This window comes from Tiliqua scincoides, chromosome 4, assembly GCF_035046505.1.
Source record: "Tiliqua scincoides isolate rTilSci1 chromosome 4, rTilSci1.hap2, whole genome shotgun sequence".
NCBI classification, from domain to species: Eukaryota; Metazoa; Chordata; class Lepidosauria; order Squamata; family Scincidae; genus Tiliqua; species Tiliqua scincoides.
The window spans coordinates 179733521-179748575 of record NC_089824.1 but is presented as its reverse complement, the minus strand read 5'-3'; the positions used below and the strand labels follow the sequence as shown (position 1 = coordinate 179748575).

Genomic DNA, 15055 nt, shown 5'->3' with positions numbered 1-15055 from the left:
ATAAACTTGCATTAAAAAAGAATACTGAAAGAGGTTTTCAGAATGCTAATGATTCTGCCTGAATATATGCAGTTACCCAAGAGTTCAACAGTTCACACAACTATGTACGCATACAACAAACATGCATACAAGTGAATATGTGACTGCCATGAAACACACCTACAGTGACTATGTGGACAAATAATTGTAACCCCAGATTTATCCAGGTTCTCCCACATGGGTACACTTGAATGAGTGTGCTGTCATTTTTACGATCATTTGCATACCTGTATGGGGAGCATGACCATGCAGACAAAATAACATCCGTGGGGAAATATGATAAATATGCCGCAATATATAATACACACATCCTCAGTAGTGTCATATGAGACATCAGTCATGCTGTTGGCTCTGTTCTAGATTAATTTTAAGATAATCCAGAATTCTTGGCAAAGAGATTATCCTCTTGCACCACAAAATGTTCTTTTACTAAGGGTAGTAGATATAAATACTTACCCAAACACTAGGTTGATTTCTTGTTCTCTTTCTGACCTTTTGACTCTGAAAATGATTTTCAAAGTCAAAGTGTATTTATTTTCTCCACTTTCAAAATAAATACATAAGAATTCACAAGAGTGTTGCTCATGCAGAGGAAACCATGAAATGTATCAGAATCACCGTGTTTTGGGTAGAGTACTATATTAGATAGCCCTGGTATTATAATTCTTTCACAGGAGGGAATCTTTTTAAGGAAGAAAAAAAGTATCTTTTGTGAAATGTGAGAAGCAACATGAAAGGGAAACCTTTAAACTTCTTTACTTAGGCCTATGTTCCAAGATCTTTGGTACCATCTCATAGAAAAACCTGTCCCTGCTTTAAGGGGAAAAGCAGTACCATATGAAAGGCTTTTAGAATAATAAACATTGGATTTTTAAATATTGTTTTTATTGTTATCTGTAAGCTGCTTTCATGGTCCTTATAATAGGTCTGAAATGTGGTGAGGGCCCAATCCTAACCAGTACACTGCCAGTACTCCAGTCCCACCACTGGTGATGGGTGTTGTAAAAGTGCCATAAGGCACTTTCCCACTAGTGGAAGACACCAAGCACTGGCAGAAAGCCTAGCGTCAGTTGTCACTGGGCCGTAATGGTGGAAGGACTCACCACAGAGTGCCAGGCGGTGAGTATCCCTGCCAGGCAGTGGGGAAGCTTTTCAGGGTAGGGTAGGGTGGAGGGGAGGGGAGGTGAGGAGGGGTCTGAACTGGGTAGACAGAAGGTGGGCCAGTGAGTGGATTGGGACTGGGAGGGAACAGGGATGGCGGCAGTCTGCTGCCAAATATTGTGCCCCTTTCCTAGTCACACTGCCTGATACGGGCCTCTGTTCTGAGGCTGCTAAATAGCGGGCACAGATTCAAGGAGATTCATTGGCACCAACAAAACTCAATAAGGAGTAAGATGTTCCCTTATTCCGAGGAGACTTCAGTGACTTCTCTGGCCCCACAGGATACAGTGGCAGCCATTTTTGTGCCTTTGTACCTTGTGGTGGTGCCAAAGCATAGGATTGGGTTGAAAAAGTTTTAAATAAAACAAACAAAATGAAATAAACGTCCCAGAGAAGGCACTTGCTTTATATCATCACTATTATCAAGGCAGGCTTTCATTTGCATTTCATATACAGTTCCTGCTCAGCAGCCAATGATTTTTCTTCTGTAATTTTATACTGCTTTTTGTATGTTGGCTTTTCACTAACTGTTTCTTCCCTTGGCATAACCAATTAAAGATGCTTTACTGAAATGACAAGCTATACATGTGCGGGAGATGGGCTATAGCTCAGCAGTAGTATGCCGTTGTTTCATGCAAAAAGGTTCGGTCCATGACCTCATTAAGGGCCCAATCCTATCCAACTCTCCAGCACTGATGCAGCTGCAATGCAGCCCTGCAGTAAGCTTACTGTCAAGAGGCCTCTGTGACTGCTCCCCCCTCCCATTGCAGGATGCAGCACATGCCCCCTTGCCACTGCTGTATCTGCACTGGAATGTTGGATAGGATTGGGGCCTAGGTCTAGTTAAAAGGATAGTAGCTAGTCTGCTGCTGCTGGAAAAGTGCCATTGGCATCTGAAAGAGAGCAAATTGGGCTAGATGCACCAATTATCTCTCTTAAGTCCATGTTGCCAAAATATAAGCAGAGGATAGGCAAATTTGATATTTGTTGGGAATGGGTACTTTCTCCAAGATGGCTTTATATAATAGTTAAATACGTATGTATTTAAAAGTATTGTGCTTGATGTAACATAAAAACCTCATGTTGTCAGAAGAACTGTGATGGCTCTTTCACACATGCTCTTCTTCACCTGCACTGATTAATGAACATGTATTTAGGGACAGGGTCACACTGTTTGCAGCATCTCTAGTCTGGGCCCAATCAGAGAACAATGTTTGATGTCCTAATGTGCTGTTGAACTAGAAATCTCTTTTTTTCTCTCCTTTTCTAGGAAATCAAGTTGCTGGTCAGAACACAACAGTGTTGACAAGCACATCTACAGTTAGTAAACTAGAAACAACATCTAGCCCCACAAAAGAGGTCACTCAGAATTCAAGTATCACGGCAAATACCCCTGCAACAACATCAGGTAACAAAATTTGATGCCTAATGTTTTGCCCCTTTGTGTAGTTTTACGTGTTCATAACCTCCCAGATATTGGATGCTCCATCCAAGCTGGCCTTAAATTCAACTAGATGCACTAGGTATTGGGAGATCTGATTGTCTGGCTTTTTAAAAAGTGCAGTGCAGCCTCTGGGTGTGAGTATGTGGGTGTTCAAGTCAGAGCAGGGATATGTCCCTGGAGAGGCGATGCTGAACCCCATTGTCCCTAAATTGCTTTTCCTAAACGGCTTTTTCCCCACTAGGGAAAACATAGAGAAACTTCAAACTACAAGAAATCTAATCACTGATGAGGCTGCTCTTCTAATGTCTCAACTAGTTTGTTCTTTAACCTCAAGACTGTAGGCAAAATGATTTGGGACTTCAGAATGAAATATTTTTCAGAATGAAATATTATTTTGAAATAGTGCAGTTAAGCTTCCCATGCGTCTGCATGTTTGGCCAGCAAGAGAGATACATTTCAAATGAAACCAGATTATGCCTTTCTGCCAGCCCTCTTGCGCCTCTATCTTCCTCCCTGCCTTCCCCTGCATTCCCCTTTCTCTGCCTTTCTCCCAGCTATTTAGTCTGGGCTGCTGCTGGGCTCCTCCTGGCACAATCCTGACCTTGCCTGGCTCTTGGGGCTGGACAAGCCTGACTCCACCAGCTGCCAAGGTGATGGATCTAGCTATCCACCCACCATTCCCCACCTCAAGCTGCACTTCTCAAGATTTAAAAGTCTGGCAGTCTGGGGGAGAAGAACTGTGGTTCTCCTAGGAGTGCATTCCAGATGTGGACCCTTAGTTTGGGGCAGCTTTAAGGTGAGGTGGGAACTATAAGGAGGGGCTCACCAGGACCTCTGAGAGGAATTTTATCAGGGGGTACAAAGTTTCTTTTGGGCCCCTTTGCAAAGGGGGAGGGGTGAAACAGCAGGAGAGGGTGGTGACAGATGAACAGAATAGGGGCAGGGAGGGGCAAAAGATGGGGAGGGTAGAGACAGCTGGAAAAGGAGCCCAGATCTACCCACCAATGTGGCATCAGTAGTGTCCCCAGCATCCCCAGTCATAGCTGTGTCCCCAGGATCCCGTGCGGGCAACAAGTCTGAGTAGATAGGAAAATGTCAGATCCCAGGAAATTTCTGGGCCCCCTCCTTTGGCTCCTGGGCCCCCCTTTTGACCCTGGGCCTGGGTACAACTTACCCCCTTTACTCCCCTCTCCTAGGCTATGGGGCTCACTTAACCTGTATGGCTCTCTAGTGGTTTGAGTCAGAGAAGGAATTTTGGAGGAGGGCAGTCACCCCCCCCCCACATCAATTTGTATCCTGTTGTTATTTGGCTCTAAATTTGTAGATGGAGAAAAACACAAGCACACTTCCATCCAAATCTGTACACTGGAGCTGACATTCTCCATGGAAGGAGGGGTGTCAACAACCGAACAAAACTTTGGGAAAGTGAGTGTGCTCTGGATTCTCAGGCATCCTGAGGCTCATGAGGCTCTGGATAATTTGCTTCCCCCTGTCATATATTTCTATTTTTTCCCAGTGAGTTTAATGCAAGCCGTCTTGCCTCCCCCTGAATTTATCTCCATTGCAGAATTTCACCAAGCCACCGACACTGGCAGCCTTGCTGTCCCACACTCAGTAGCCTCCCTCCATAGTTGGCAGTCGTCAATGTGAGAGCTCACTCACTTTTCCCCCTATACTAACCCTATTGTTTTCTATGGTAAAAGCTGTTTTCATTTATGCATTTATGATATACGTGCCGTTTTCTGAGAGCATAACTCCCACATAAATTAAGAGCTCTCTGTATACTGTGACCTGGTTTGCTTGTTTGTTTTTATAAAATAGCAGCTAGGGAGGGGAAATGCATGAAGTGGAGTGAAGGCTTGCAGACTTTAGGACTTTGCCCTCCCACAGTTCCACTTGTGAACCCCCTACCTTAGTGGTTCTCAAACTTTTAGCCCACTTTTCAGAATGCAAATCTGTCAGGACCCACTGGAAGTGATGTCATGACCGGAAGTGACATCATCAAGCAGGAAAATTTTTAACAATCCTAGGCTGCAATCCTACCCACACTTACCCAGGAGTAAGTCCCATTGACTATCATTGTTAAAAGCATATACATAGTAGCAACCTAAAAGTATAGATCTGTAACATTTCCCCAATTGCAGTCACATACCATGGTAGCATCAAGTTTAATATAGTAAAAATAAAATATTGAAATGATTGGGGACCCACCTGAAATTGGCTTGTTACCCATCTAATGGGTCCTGATCCACAAATACTGCCCTACCCTTTGCAGACTATTTAAATAGGAGAAAAAGCTTCTGTTGACTTTCAATGGAAGGAGTTTTTCTATTTAAACAAGCATGGAGGGGGAATGCAATCAGGAGCAGGACCACAGCGGGGCCAAGTCTTAGAACCCCTTCCAGCTCCAGTTCTGCTCTGTTTCATGCCCCCCTCAATCACTATTTAAAAACACCATCAACAACAAACCCCTGAATCATGTTACACTTTTCATGTACTCATTTTCTGAGTTTGACCCTCAGAGCTAATGTTTGAGAAGCTTACAATTGTCTTTTTTTCTGCCTAGTATCTCCAGAAAATTTACATGTAACAAAGGAAAACCTTATGACAAATGCCACCAGCAGCCCTACAACACTCTCAGAACTACTTTCAACAACTATGAATCAGACAACACAGCCAGCTCCAGCACAGGAGAATACCTCACATGCTGCCAACAATGGGACAGATACAACCATAACTTCAAATATTTTTCCAACATCGACTTCAACTGAGAAGCCCATGTTCTCTGACTCACTTACTCCAACCAAAGCTGGTTCCAGCAGTGTGACGGTAAGACATTGTGAGATATCTAGACTGCTAGTTTGGGTGCCATGAAAGGGGAGAACAATGAGGCCCCAACACTCAAAGATCTATTTTAAATCTCTGATCAAGTTGCTAATTGGTTAATCCTACGCCTCTATTGGAAAGTATCCACAAATTGCAACTCCATACATGCTGTTCCTTAATCATACTTATTATTATGGGTGGGCCAAAACAACCACCCTAGAGCCTAATCCTATCCTCCCCCCCCTCCCCATGCAGCTGCACCAAAAAGCTGCATGATGAATCCAGCAGGAGAGGGGCAGATTAAGAAGCTTCAGAGGGGAAAGGGGAATTATTTCTCCTTACATCTCCATAAGCCTCCTGCTCCACAATGAGTCTCCTTGGACCTGCACCAGCTCTTTAGCTGGCACAAGACCAAAGAGGAGAAAGAGGTGGGGAGGTTTGAAAAAAAAAGGATAGGATCCAGCATGCAATATTGCTGCTGGATCCACCCTCTCCTGCTGCCTCCCTACCCTTGTTCTCCTCCCTCCCTCATCCCCGCCTCCCCCATCCCTGCCTCATCCCACCTGCCCTGGTTCTGCCCTCCCCCACCTCATCCCACCTTCCCTGCCAACTTACCTTCATCGGTGGGTCCCGACAGAGCCATTGCTGCGGTGTGACTGCATCCTTCCTACTGGTGCTCAGGCAGCATGTGCTTCTGTGTAGTGTAATGGAATGCTCATTCCTCTACCCAATTTGTAACCCTTTCTGTATGCTGTGAAAAGGGCCTTCCTTATCAGCAATTCTTCTTTGGGGGCAAGGATACTCTTCCTCCTATACATGAGTGCAATATCCTGTGGCACTGGCATTCAAGTGGTAGTACAGTAGTTGTACTATTCCAGAGAGTCTTTGTAACCACCCACTGGCTGCTGTTTTGCCACCAAAAAAAAGTGATTTTGTTTCCCTTGGAAAATGTATTTATGTATTTGCCAAATCTTGCTATCTGATGATGCTATTGAAGGCAAGTAAAGCCAATTCACAGTAATGGCAATGGTTCCTGTGACCAGAGAGTGCCCTCACTCTGATTTAGCATTGTTATCCCTCAGCAACATACTGTAGCTAATATGATTAGCTATCTGAAATCATCCTTTTTCCTAGAACAAACAAACAAACAAACAAAGAAAACCCCTTTTGGGCAGCAGAACCCAATAAGATCATTAAGACACTTCAACCCATGGGAAAAAGACAGCTATATGGGGCACTGATGGAACATTCCCTTAAATGTTTGGCTGAGAATCTCAGGTGCCTTCCTATCCATTATGTAGATAAATTTCCAATTTAGAGAATCTCTTTCTGGTCTTTTATCTTCATCTACAGTTCATGTTCTGCTCACTAGTTCTGTGTTTCATCATTGGAATGCTATTAGCCTGATGGTAGAACATTGAGATGTCTCATTAAGAGAGCATTTGTAGTGTCACAGGATCTGCCTTGATTCCTATTTTATTCTAGTAGGTCCAGTAGAATGGGGTTGTTTAAACCCAGCTGGCACTACCAAAGTTAGGAATGATTGCCATTTGGAATGCTTCTGTAGGAAAACAAAGCTGTCTTGTGACTCAGGGGTTTTAACACTGGGTGTGGGGAGGCATCCCATCTTCCTAACACAATGACAGTGCTGTTTCGTTTTGCTTCCTAGCCCAACTTGACATGCGTGGATATCAAGCAAGTGACTTCTAGCAAAGTGATATGCCTGGAGCTCAATGAGCCCTACTCATGTGTAAGTAGTAACTGTGCAGATGAAAGCTGCACCATAGCATTCACCATACTGGGGCAGGGTGAACAAGACAAGAAGCTGTTGCTTTTATTAACATTTATTAGTAGGAGCCTTGCATTATTTGACATGCTTTACTCTTTAGATCAATAACTTATATTATTGTTTGTTGCAAATGTGCCATAAGGCACACCTGCAGCAGTCTACGCTGGTCCAGTGCTGGAGCAGGCTCAGCGTGAGCCTGCACTGAGACAGCACCATGCGGAGACTGATGGACTGCTGCCCAAAGGTCTGGGCAAGTGCCAGGCGGCTGAGAGGTACATTTCGGCAGAGGGGGAAGTGTTCCAGAGCAAGGGGAAGGCTTGGCAGGGGGAGGGAACAGGGTGGGAGGGGGTGGAGATGGCGGCAGACCCTTCCACCATATCCTAACCCCCCTTCCAGCCTGAGAGACCCAACATGGGTCTCCTCAAATCTGCGCCAACTCAATAGTAATAGCTCCCTTACCCCAAGTAGCTCCTGTGTTGTTTCCCAGCCCAGCTGGATGCAGCAGTAGCCGTTTTGGTGCTGCTGCAGCCCTGGTTGCTGGGAAGCATAGGATTGTGCTGTAACAGAGTAATCCTAAATATGTCTACTCAGAAGTAAGTCCAGTTGAGTTCAAAGGGACTTGCTCCATGTAAGTGTGCATAGGCTTACAGCCTAAGTCCAGTTATCTCTGTGGCATAGTCGCTGCCAGGAAGAGGGAACTATGTGGGTGAAGAACTGCATGGGAAGCTTCTGATTAACTGGCACCCTGCAGAAGTTTGAAGATATTTTAATCAAAACCTTTTTTTGAATAGTTGTGCTGATGTGGTTAGAGTCTCTTGCCCAAATTATGTCAGTGCAAAGCCACTAATACAATTAATTCCAGAAGATTTGCTTTCTTAGTTTGTTGCAGCAAGACAAAAAGTCTTGTAGCATCTTAAGAACTAACCAATTTATTTCAGTGTAGCTTTCCATGGAGAGCAGATGCACGAAGTGAAATCCTCAATTAACTGGGTGTATATAGGCAGGTATGTATAGAGGAACAAAAGAAAAAGTTGAAAAAGATAAGGGGCAAAGGACTCTGGGATGGAAGAAGAAAGTCAGTGACTGTTATGTAAAGTAACACACCATTATGAGGCCTCCACCAGACCATTCCATGGGAAAACACATCTGTGGATCACATCATTAAATGTCATCATATGTGGGACTTGCAACCACATGTTCACCCCAATCTGGGGTTTCCTCATGGCGAAAGCCTTGCTTGTCCCTCTTCCAGCACATCAATCATCCTTCAGCAGATGACTACATGCTTCTGTATGTATCCCAGCAGCACTTGCCAGCCAAAAGTGGAGGAGCTGCCCCCTGAGGGTTTGCCTTTCTGGAAGCACTAAATTTCCTGCTCCTGCTAGTGATGTGGCTAGTTCGGGCAGCACAGCAGTATTTGCATGCCTTTCTCTGTGTTTGTTTACTGTGTGAGTGTGCATGATGGGCTGACTGGGAGCAAGCTGTTGGCCACAGGCATGTGGAGAAGGTTCACCCAAGTACTGCCCCACACTCCTTCACACCCACTGATTATGTGGCTTGGACTGCAATCCTATACACATTTTTTTTTGAGAGCAGGCTCCACTGAACACTCCCCAAAGGAAGGTAGTTGCCTTTTAAAGCTGAAAGTAAGGGGAGGATGAGCCCTTGTGTAGGAGGGCTTCCCTGAGAATCAGTTAAAAGGGTACCTGCCATTGCTTCTCTCTGCCTGGGCTGCCATTCTATGCACTCCTTCCTGGGAGAACACAATGGTGGCAGCACTCACCAACGGCCGAATAGTCAAAGAGAGGTTATGTCTACCTGTGTTGGCTTTGCTCACAGCTTGGTTCTCTTATCCCCACCCCGCCCATATGTCCTGAGGGGATGCCTAAGGCAGGGTAACAGGGCAGCCCCATCCATGGCTCTCCCTGCTTCTGCCCCCCCACCTCTTTTGATCAAATCCCCACTCAAACCACAGGCTACTGCCCCCCCCCCAACTCATGGTATTTCAAAGAGCGCTGGGTGGATCTGTTGGAAGAAGAAATCCAACAGAAATGCAAGACAGGAATGGAAGCAACACACACCCGTCACCTGTATATAGACACATGCCCAAATGCCTTCATGACATTTCAAAGATCTCTGGGTGGATCTTTTGCCAGGAGAAACCAAATGGGAAGTGCCAGGTGAGAATGGAGAGCAGCACATCCCCCTGAAGATTGAAGATACCTAGAAAATTGCTCCAGAGTACTCAGGGTTGGAGTTGAAGATGATAATAGGTTTTTCTTGGGGTCGAAGATGACCGTCTTAAGGTTGTAGTTTAAGACTATGTCATAAGACTATGAAGTTTACAGGCATTGATTGAGAGTAAGGAAATATTAGCTTGATTTGGAGGAATTTAAATATTGTTCTTCATCAAAGGGAAGACTTGCTGAAAGGGTGCTGTTTTGGGGGGATCCAGCTGGTGTGAACTCCATTGGCCCATAACTGAAGATGACTGGTGACATTGGAGTTAGGTCCTTAATCATAGTATTCTTGGCATCTGTCCTGTGAGCACACTATCAGCTGGAATCGATGACTGTGTTTATATATGCTGGAAGTATATCAGTGATACTCATGTTGAACAGCTGCTGAGTGAAAACTTGCAAGATGGTTTACTTCTATAACATAGGAGCCATCTAGTGGGTGATGTGAGCAGAAAAGCAAGTGGAATGCAAGTATGGAAGTTCAATGCTTTTGGTCTCATGATCACAAAATGCAGGCTACCTATTCCCTAACACTATCTGATCACCATGTTGGTGCTCAGTGATCAGGGTGGCTTTTGGGGTTTGATAATCATCATGTACAATATATCTTTATCCTAAATATTTATCATATCTGCCTGTGAGAAAGGCAACCCTGCAACACTTATGTGACTTGTATTTTGAAATTAATGGGAACCCCAATACATGCAAGAGTTTTGTTGTTCAGAAGTCTCGAAGCTTACCTGTAGCCAGGAAATTTTACACATCTGTGTATCATACGGAGCACATGTTATCTTTTCTCTAAGCATTATATCATTAGCAATGCGGTATTGATGCTATTTTCTAATTTCTAAAATAACACACATAATTAAATAGGGCTGAATTTGTTTAAGCAAAAGGTTCATAATGCAGAGTTCAAAATTTGGTAGATGTGCGCCGGCACTGCCTCAGTGCTAGCCATCATGAGTGCTATAAAGCACTTCACAACAGCATAGCAGTTGCCAGCTATGCTAGCATGAAGCCTTGGCAGGGTGGGGAGGGGTCCAATGGGATACGTGGTGATGGACCTGGGAGGGGGCAGGATTGGCCTGCCCATGCCATAACCTATCCCCCTTCCTGGGTCTGGTCCACTGACATGCATCCATTCAGACTTGTGCCAGCTATTTAACTCACACAGATCTGAGTAAAACCATTGTGGCTGCTGGGGCTTACCCTGGGGCAAGTGGATGAATGTCTTGCTGCTTACCTTGAGGAACCCACCAGCCTTCCAGTGTCCCCCACAGGATGTAGTGTGACCCACACAGGCAACACTGCATTGGCATGGGGAAAGGGAGGTTGGATAGGATTGGGCTGCCCATGATAATAAATTGTGAAGTGTTTGTAAATCAGAAATATTATAATGTACAAAGCTAGAAAGATTGGAATCACAAATCCTGATTATATAAATCCTATGCACACTTACTTGAGACTGAATCCCATTGAATTCAGTGGGACGTAGTTCCAAGTGAATATACACAGGATAATGCTGACATCTCATTGATTTCTGTGGACTTTACTTTCAAGTAATATTTGGGGTTAGCATTAGTTTTGTGTGTGTGTGCTTTTTGACCATAAATTGAAATGGATTTACTATGCATTTTTGTTAGAGATCCCATCAATAATTAAAAACAAGTGCTTGCAAACCTGACTTATCTATGTGTAAGAGAACCCCTTTATACTTCTCCCTTTGTCTAAGCTGCTATTTCTGGGAGAAAAGGATAATTACAAGTAGATAGAATAGTAATCTGAGGTGCTTCTCCATTCTCCTGTTGGTGTTGCCCAGTAAACTTGTTTGTATCTCTGTTCAGTACAAAGGAAACTCTGACATTCTCTCAAGAGTTCTTTCCACAGCAAAGGAAAAAAAAAAACGTAGAAGTGTTTTTCTTCCAACCTGTCTACAATCTCTGTGGGAACAGTTTGACTAGATTTTATTCTAAATCTTCCACTTTCCCAGGAATAAAGCGTTCTGTGATAGATAACATTCTGTGTTGTACAGTTATTTTAGTTGTGTCGTTGAGCAATGATTTTTTTAGAAGTCATTAGTGGTTATAGTGAACTCAGCTGAGCATATCTTTAAATTTGCTTTAAATAAACAAATGTTTGAAAAGCTCTGGATTTGGTAACTACCTTGGCAGAAAATGGGGCTCTCATAATACATACCCAGTAAGAAGCTACAGACTCCTCAAGAAGGGGACTGCCTTTCTTATGAGGAAAGGCTGAAGTACATGGGGATTTTTAGAAAAAGTTTATTTAAAAAGAGGATGACAGAAATTTCAGGAAAGACAAAGGGAAGTATCTCTTCACAAAGCACATAATTAACTGATGAAATCTGCTCTTACAAGATGTGGTGATGGCTACTTGCCCAGATAAGGGGGAATTAAACAAATTCATGAAGGACAGGTTTATTAGCCATGATTGGTAAAAGGAACCAGAGACATTATGACACTGAATATTATTTGCTGGGGAAACAGCTGTGGAGAAGACTGTGGCCTTTCAGCTCTGCTCGTGGGCCAGCTCAGTATCTTGAAGTGATCCAGTCTGTTACTTGGTGAGACACTCTGAGACCTCTCTCTGGGGGAAAGGGAATGATTCCTAACTCCTAGGCCTATAAATTCTATGGAACCAGCTCTGAGACCAGCATCCGTGGGATTGTAGTAACCCTCCACAGGCAGAATTGCTCACTAATCTGTGCTTTGTTTCCACTGTAAGGGGATGCATTCTGGTGCAGTGCTCCAGAGCAGGGGTGCCCAAACCCCAGCCCGGGGGCCACTTGTGGCCCTCAGGGACTCACAATCCGGCCCATGGTTGCCCCCAGTCTCCAATGAGCCTCTGGCCCTCCGGAGACTAGCTGGAGCCCATGCTGGCCTGACGCAACTGCTCTCAGTGTGAAGATGACTGTTTGACCTCTTGCATGAGCTGTGGGACAAGTGTTCCCTCCACTGCTTGCTGTGTCACGTCTGTGATGCAGCAGTGGCAGTGAAGGAAAGGCTAACCTTGCTTTGTGCAAGGACATTTATAGACCTTGAGCTATTGCAAGACCTTCATTCATTCATACAGGTTCCATCTCTAATATATTCATTTATGTAAATTTATTCAAATTTGAAATGTAAATTAATTCGGCCCACGACACAGTGTCAGAGAGATGATGTGGCCCTCCTGCCAAAAAGTTTGGACACCCCTGCTCCAGAGGAACATCTTACTCAGTTTCCTCCTTGTCAAAAGACTAGGACAAATGTCCCCTTACATCAGAGAACCTGCCAGCCTTCCAGCTTCCCCTATACTAAGAAGCAGTGCAACCCACACTGGCTCCGCTTTATCAAGGCGCAGGCTGGTGGTTTGGATATGAGTTGGGCTGTTTGTCTTATAAGACAGAGAGAAACGTTTGCTCTTTTCAGTTGCTCAATGATAATAATATAAACCTTTATCTTTTCTCCGTATCCTTAGGGTGTTTTTTTTTTAAAACTCTTTTTAAAAAGTTTTCCCCCTACTTCCCAAAGTACCAATTCCTGAGTTATGAAGGAATGCCCACTTGTTCAAAAAGGATGTATTTTTCCACAAGTTAGTAGGGGTGAACTGTGTGTCCAGGCAACAACCTCTATGCCTTGTAATTATTGCTGTACCTATTTCTATTGACCTCAACAGAAGCTATAGATGGAAGTGAATGGAACAGCCAATACCCAGCATATATTAGTCCACTTCATTGGATAGGTCAAACCTTAATAGAAATTTCCCATAAACCAATCTTATCTCAAGAAAACATTATAAGCAACTGTCAGTGCCATTTCTGCCCATAGTGAATAAATACTAATGTTTTCTTGTTTTGGTTGAAGATTGAAATCTGATTCTCAAACATTACTGGAAAAATGAGTGAGGGGCACTTGCCAGATTACACAGGCCAACACACATTTTCCTTCCTTAAACATTACACCAATTCCTGGGTATATTTGGGGTGCTGATTCCAAAAATGGCATCCGTTTTGCCCTATCACGTCTAGTTTTGGAGACACGGCATAGCCTTTTTAGTGAATGGTTCAAGCAGCTTCCTCATGAGGAAGCCTATACCATGGCTTCCTTATGAGGAAGCTGCTTGAACCATTCACTAATGAGGTTATACTATATCTCCAAAACTAGACGTGATAGGGCAAAACGGATGCCATTTTTGGAATCGGCACTCCAAATTCGTATCAAACCACCATAAAGTTTGGGGAAAACTTTTCTGACCCTCAATTTTGTAGGCCTGTGTTATTGAATCCCTTCAGATACTGCTGTGTTTTCCATGTGTTTGCAACTTTTCTAGTTGATACGTGGGAGCACTTTATTTTGATTGTCTTAGGAATTACTTGCCACACCAGGCTTAGAGCATGGTGATGGGAGTAAGTGATATATTAAAAGGAGAATAATAAAAACCAGAAGAGCACAGGTTAGATATGAAATGCAAGTAACTGAGCTAATATGTAAAAATTGATAAGAGATTAAGAAGTTGCAATGAAGAAATCCTGGGTTCGAATTTCACCTCTGCCATGAATACGCTAGCAGAGCAAGCCTATATATGTCTATTCAGAAGTAAGTACCACTGTGTTCACTGCGGTTTATTCTAAGTTAAGTGCGTATAGGAATGCAGCTGAAATGGCCGTAGACAAACCTCTCTTTTCCTCAGACCCAACTCTCCACCTCTAATATGAGAAAGTAATACTTCTGATTAACCTAACACATCTAAGGATTACTGAGCTGATATATGTGGAGCACTCTGAACATTCTAATGTGTCATAGCAAGTAGCAGTAGCAACTGTCACTATTTAACTTTTAGAGCCAGCATTTTGTTAGATGCTACACAAATATAGAACTGAAGTTATCCTTGTCCAGATTGGTTGCATTCTGTGTTAAATGGATGAAAAGGAAGAGATGGAGGAAGAGTAATGAATATGGGTTAGGATAGAGTACATGTTAGAGTAGAGAGTGGAAGGAGCAGATAAACTGAGGCTATGTTGATCCAGGAAATGGTTTAGCTAAAAACAGCCTCTTTATTTATGCTTGCTTCTGCTTCTGTGGCTGTTTCCATTCTGGTTCAAGTATGAAAAAAGTATTCTGCCTACATAGGTACATCTGATGCCATGGTTAGTAACCACATGACCTGTGAAACATCCAGGGATCGTAGCTGCTTAAGATGAATGTAGAGTGGCATTCCTTGATGAATACTGAAGTGGTGGCTGTTGCTGACATAGGTAGCAAGCACCATGGCAGAATCCATGTAACAAATGTGAACATAAAAATGGATGCCTCCAGTAGACTACAGCAGATGTTTATGACACAGCTGGCGCGGGGATGGCTCCAGTGGCTCAGGACAATGTTTGGCTTGCACTGTGTGTGATAGTAGTGAAAATTGGATTGGAAAGGGGAAATTCAGTAGGCAAGATGTTCCAATACTCTAGAACACTGTTTCTCAAACTGTGGGTCGGGACCCACTAGATGGGTTGCAAATCAATTCCAGGTGGGTCCCCATTCATTTCCATGTGTATTCTAT

At 43.7% G+C, this 15055-nt stretch overlaps 1 protein-coding gene across 1 annotated transcript in view; it reads left to right on the top strand.

The window, feature by feature from the left end:
* The window catches only part of CD34 (CD34 molecule), a 45724-nt gene that overhangs the window by 17640 nt on the left and 13029 nt on the right, over nucleotides 1–15055 (top strand). The window contains exons 2-4 of the mRNA XM_066624236.1: nucleotides 2471–2608; nucleotides 5211–5473; nucleotides 7140–7220. Coding sequence (XP_066480333.1) covers nucleotides 2471–2608; nucleotides 5211–5473; nucleotides 7140–7220 — 482 coding nt within the window. The remainder of the gene's footprint in view (nucleotides 1–2470; nucleotides 2609–5210; nucleotides 5474–7139; nucleotides 7221–15055) is intronic.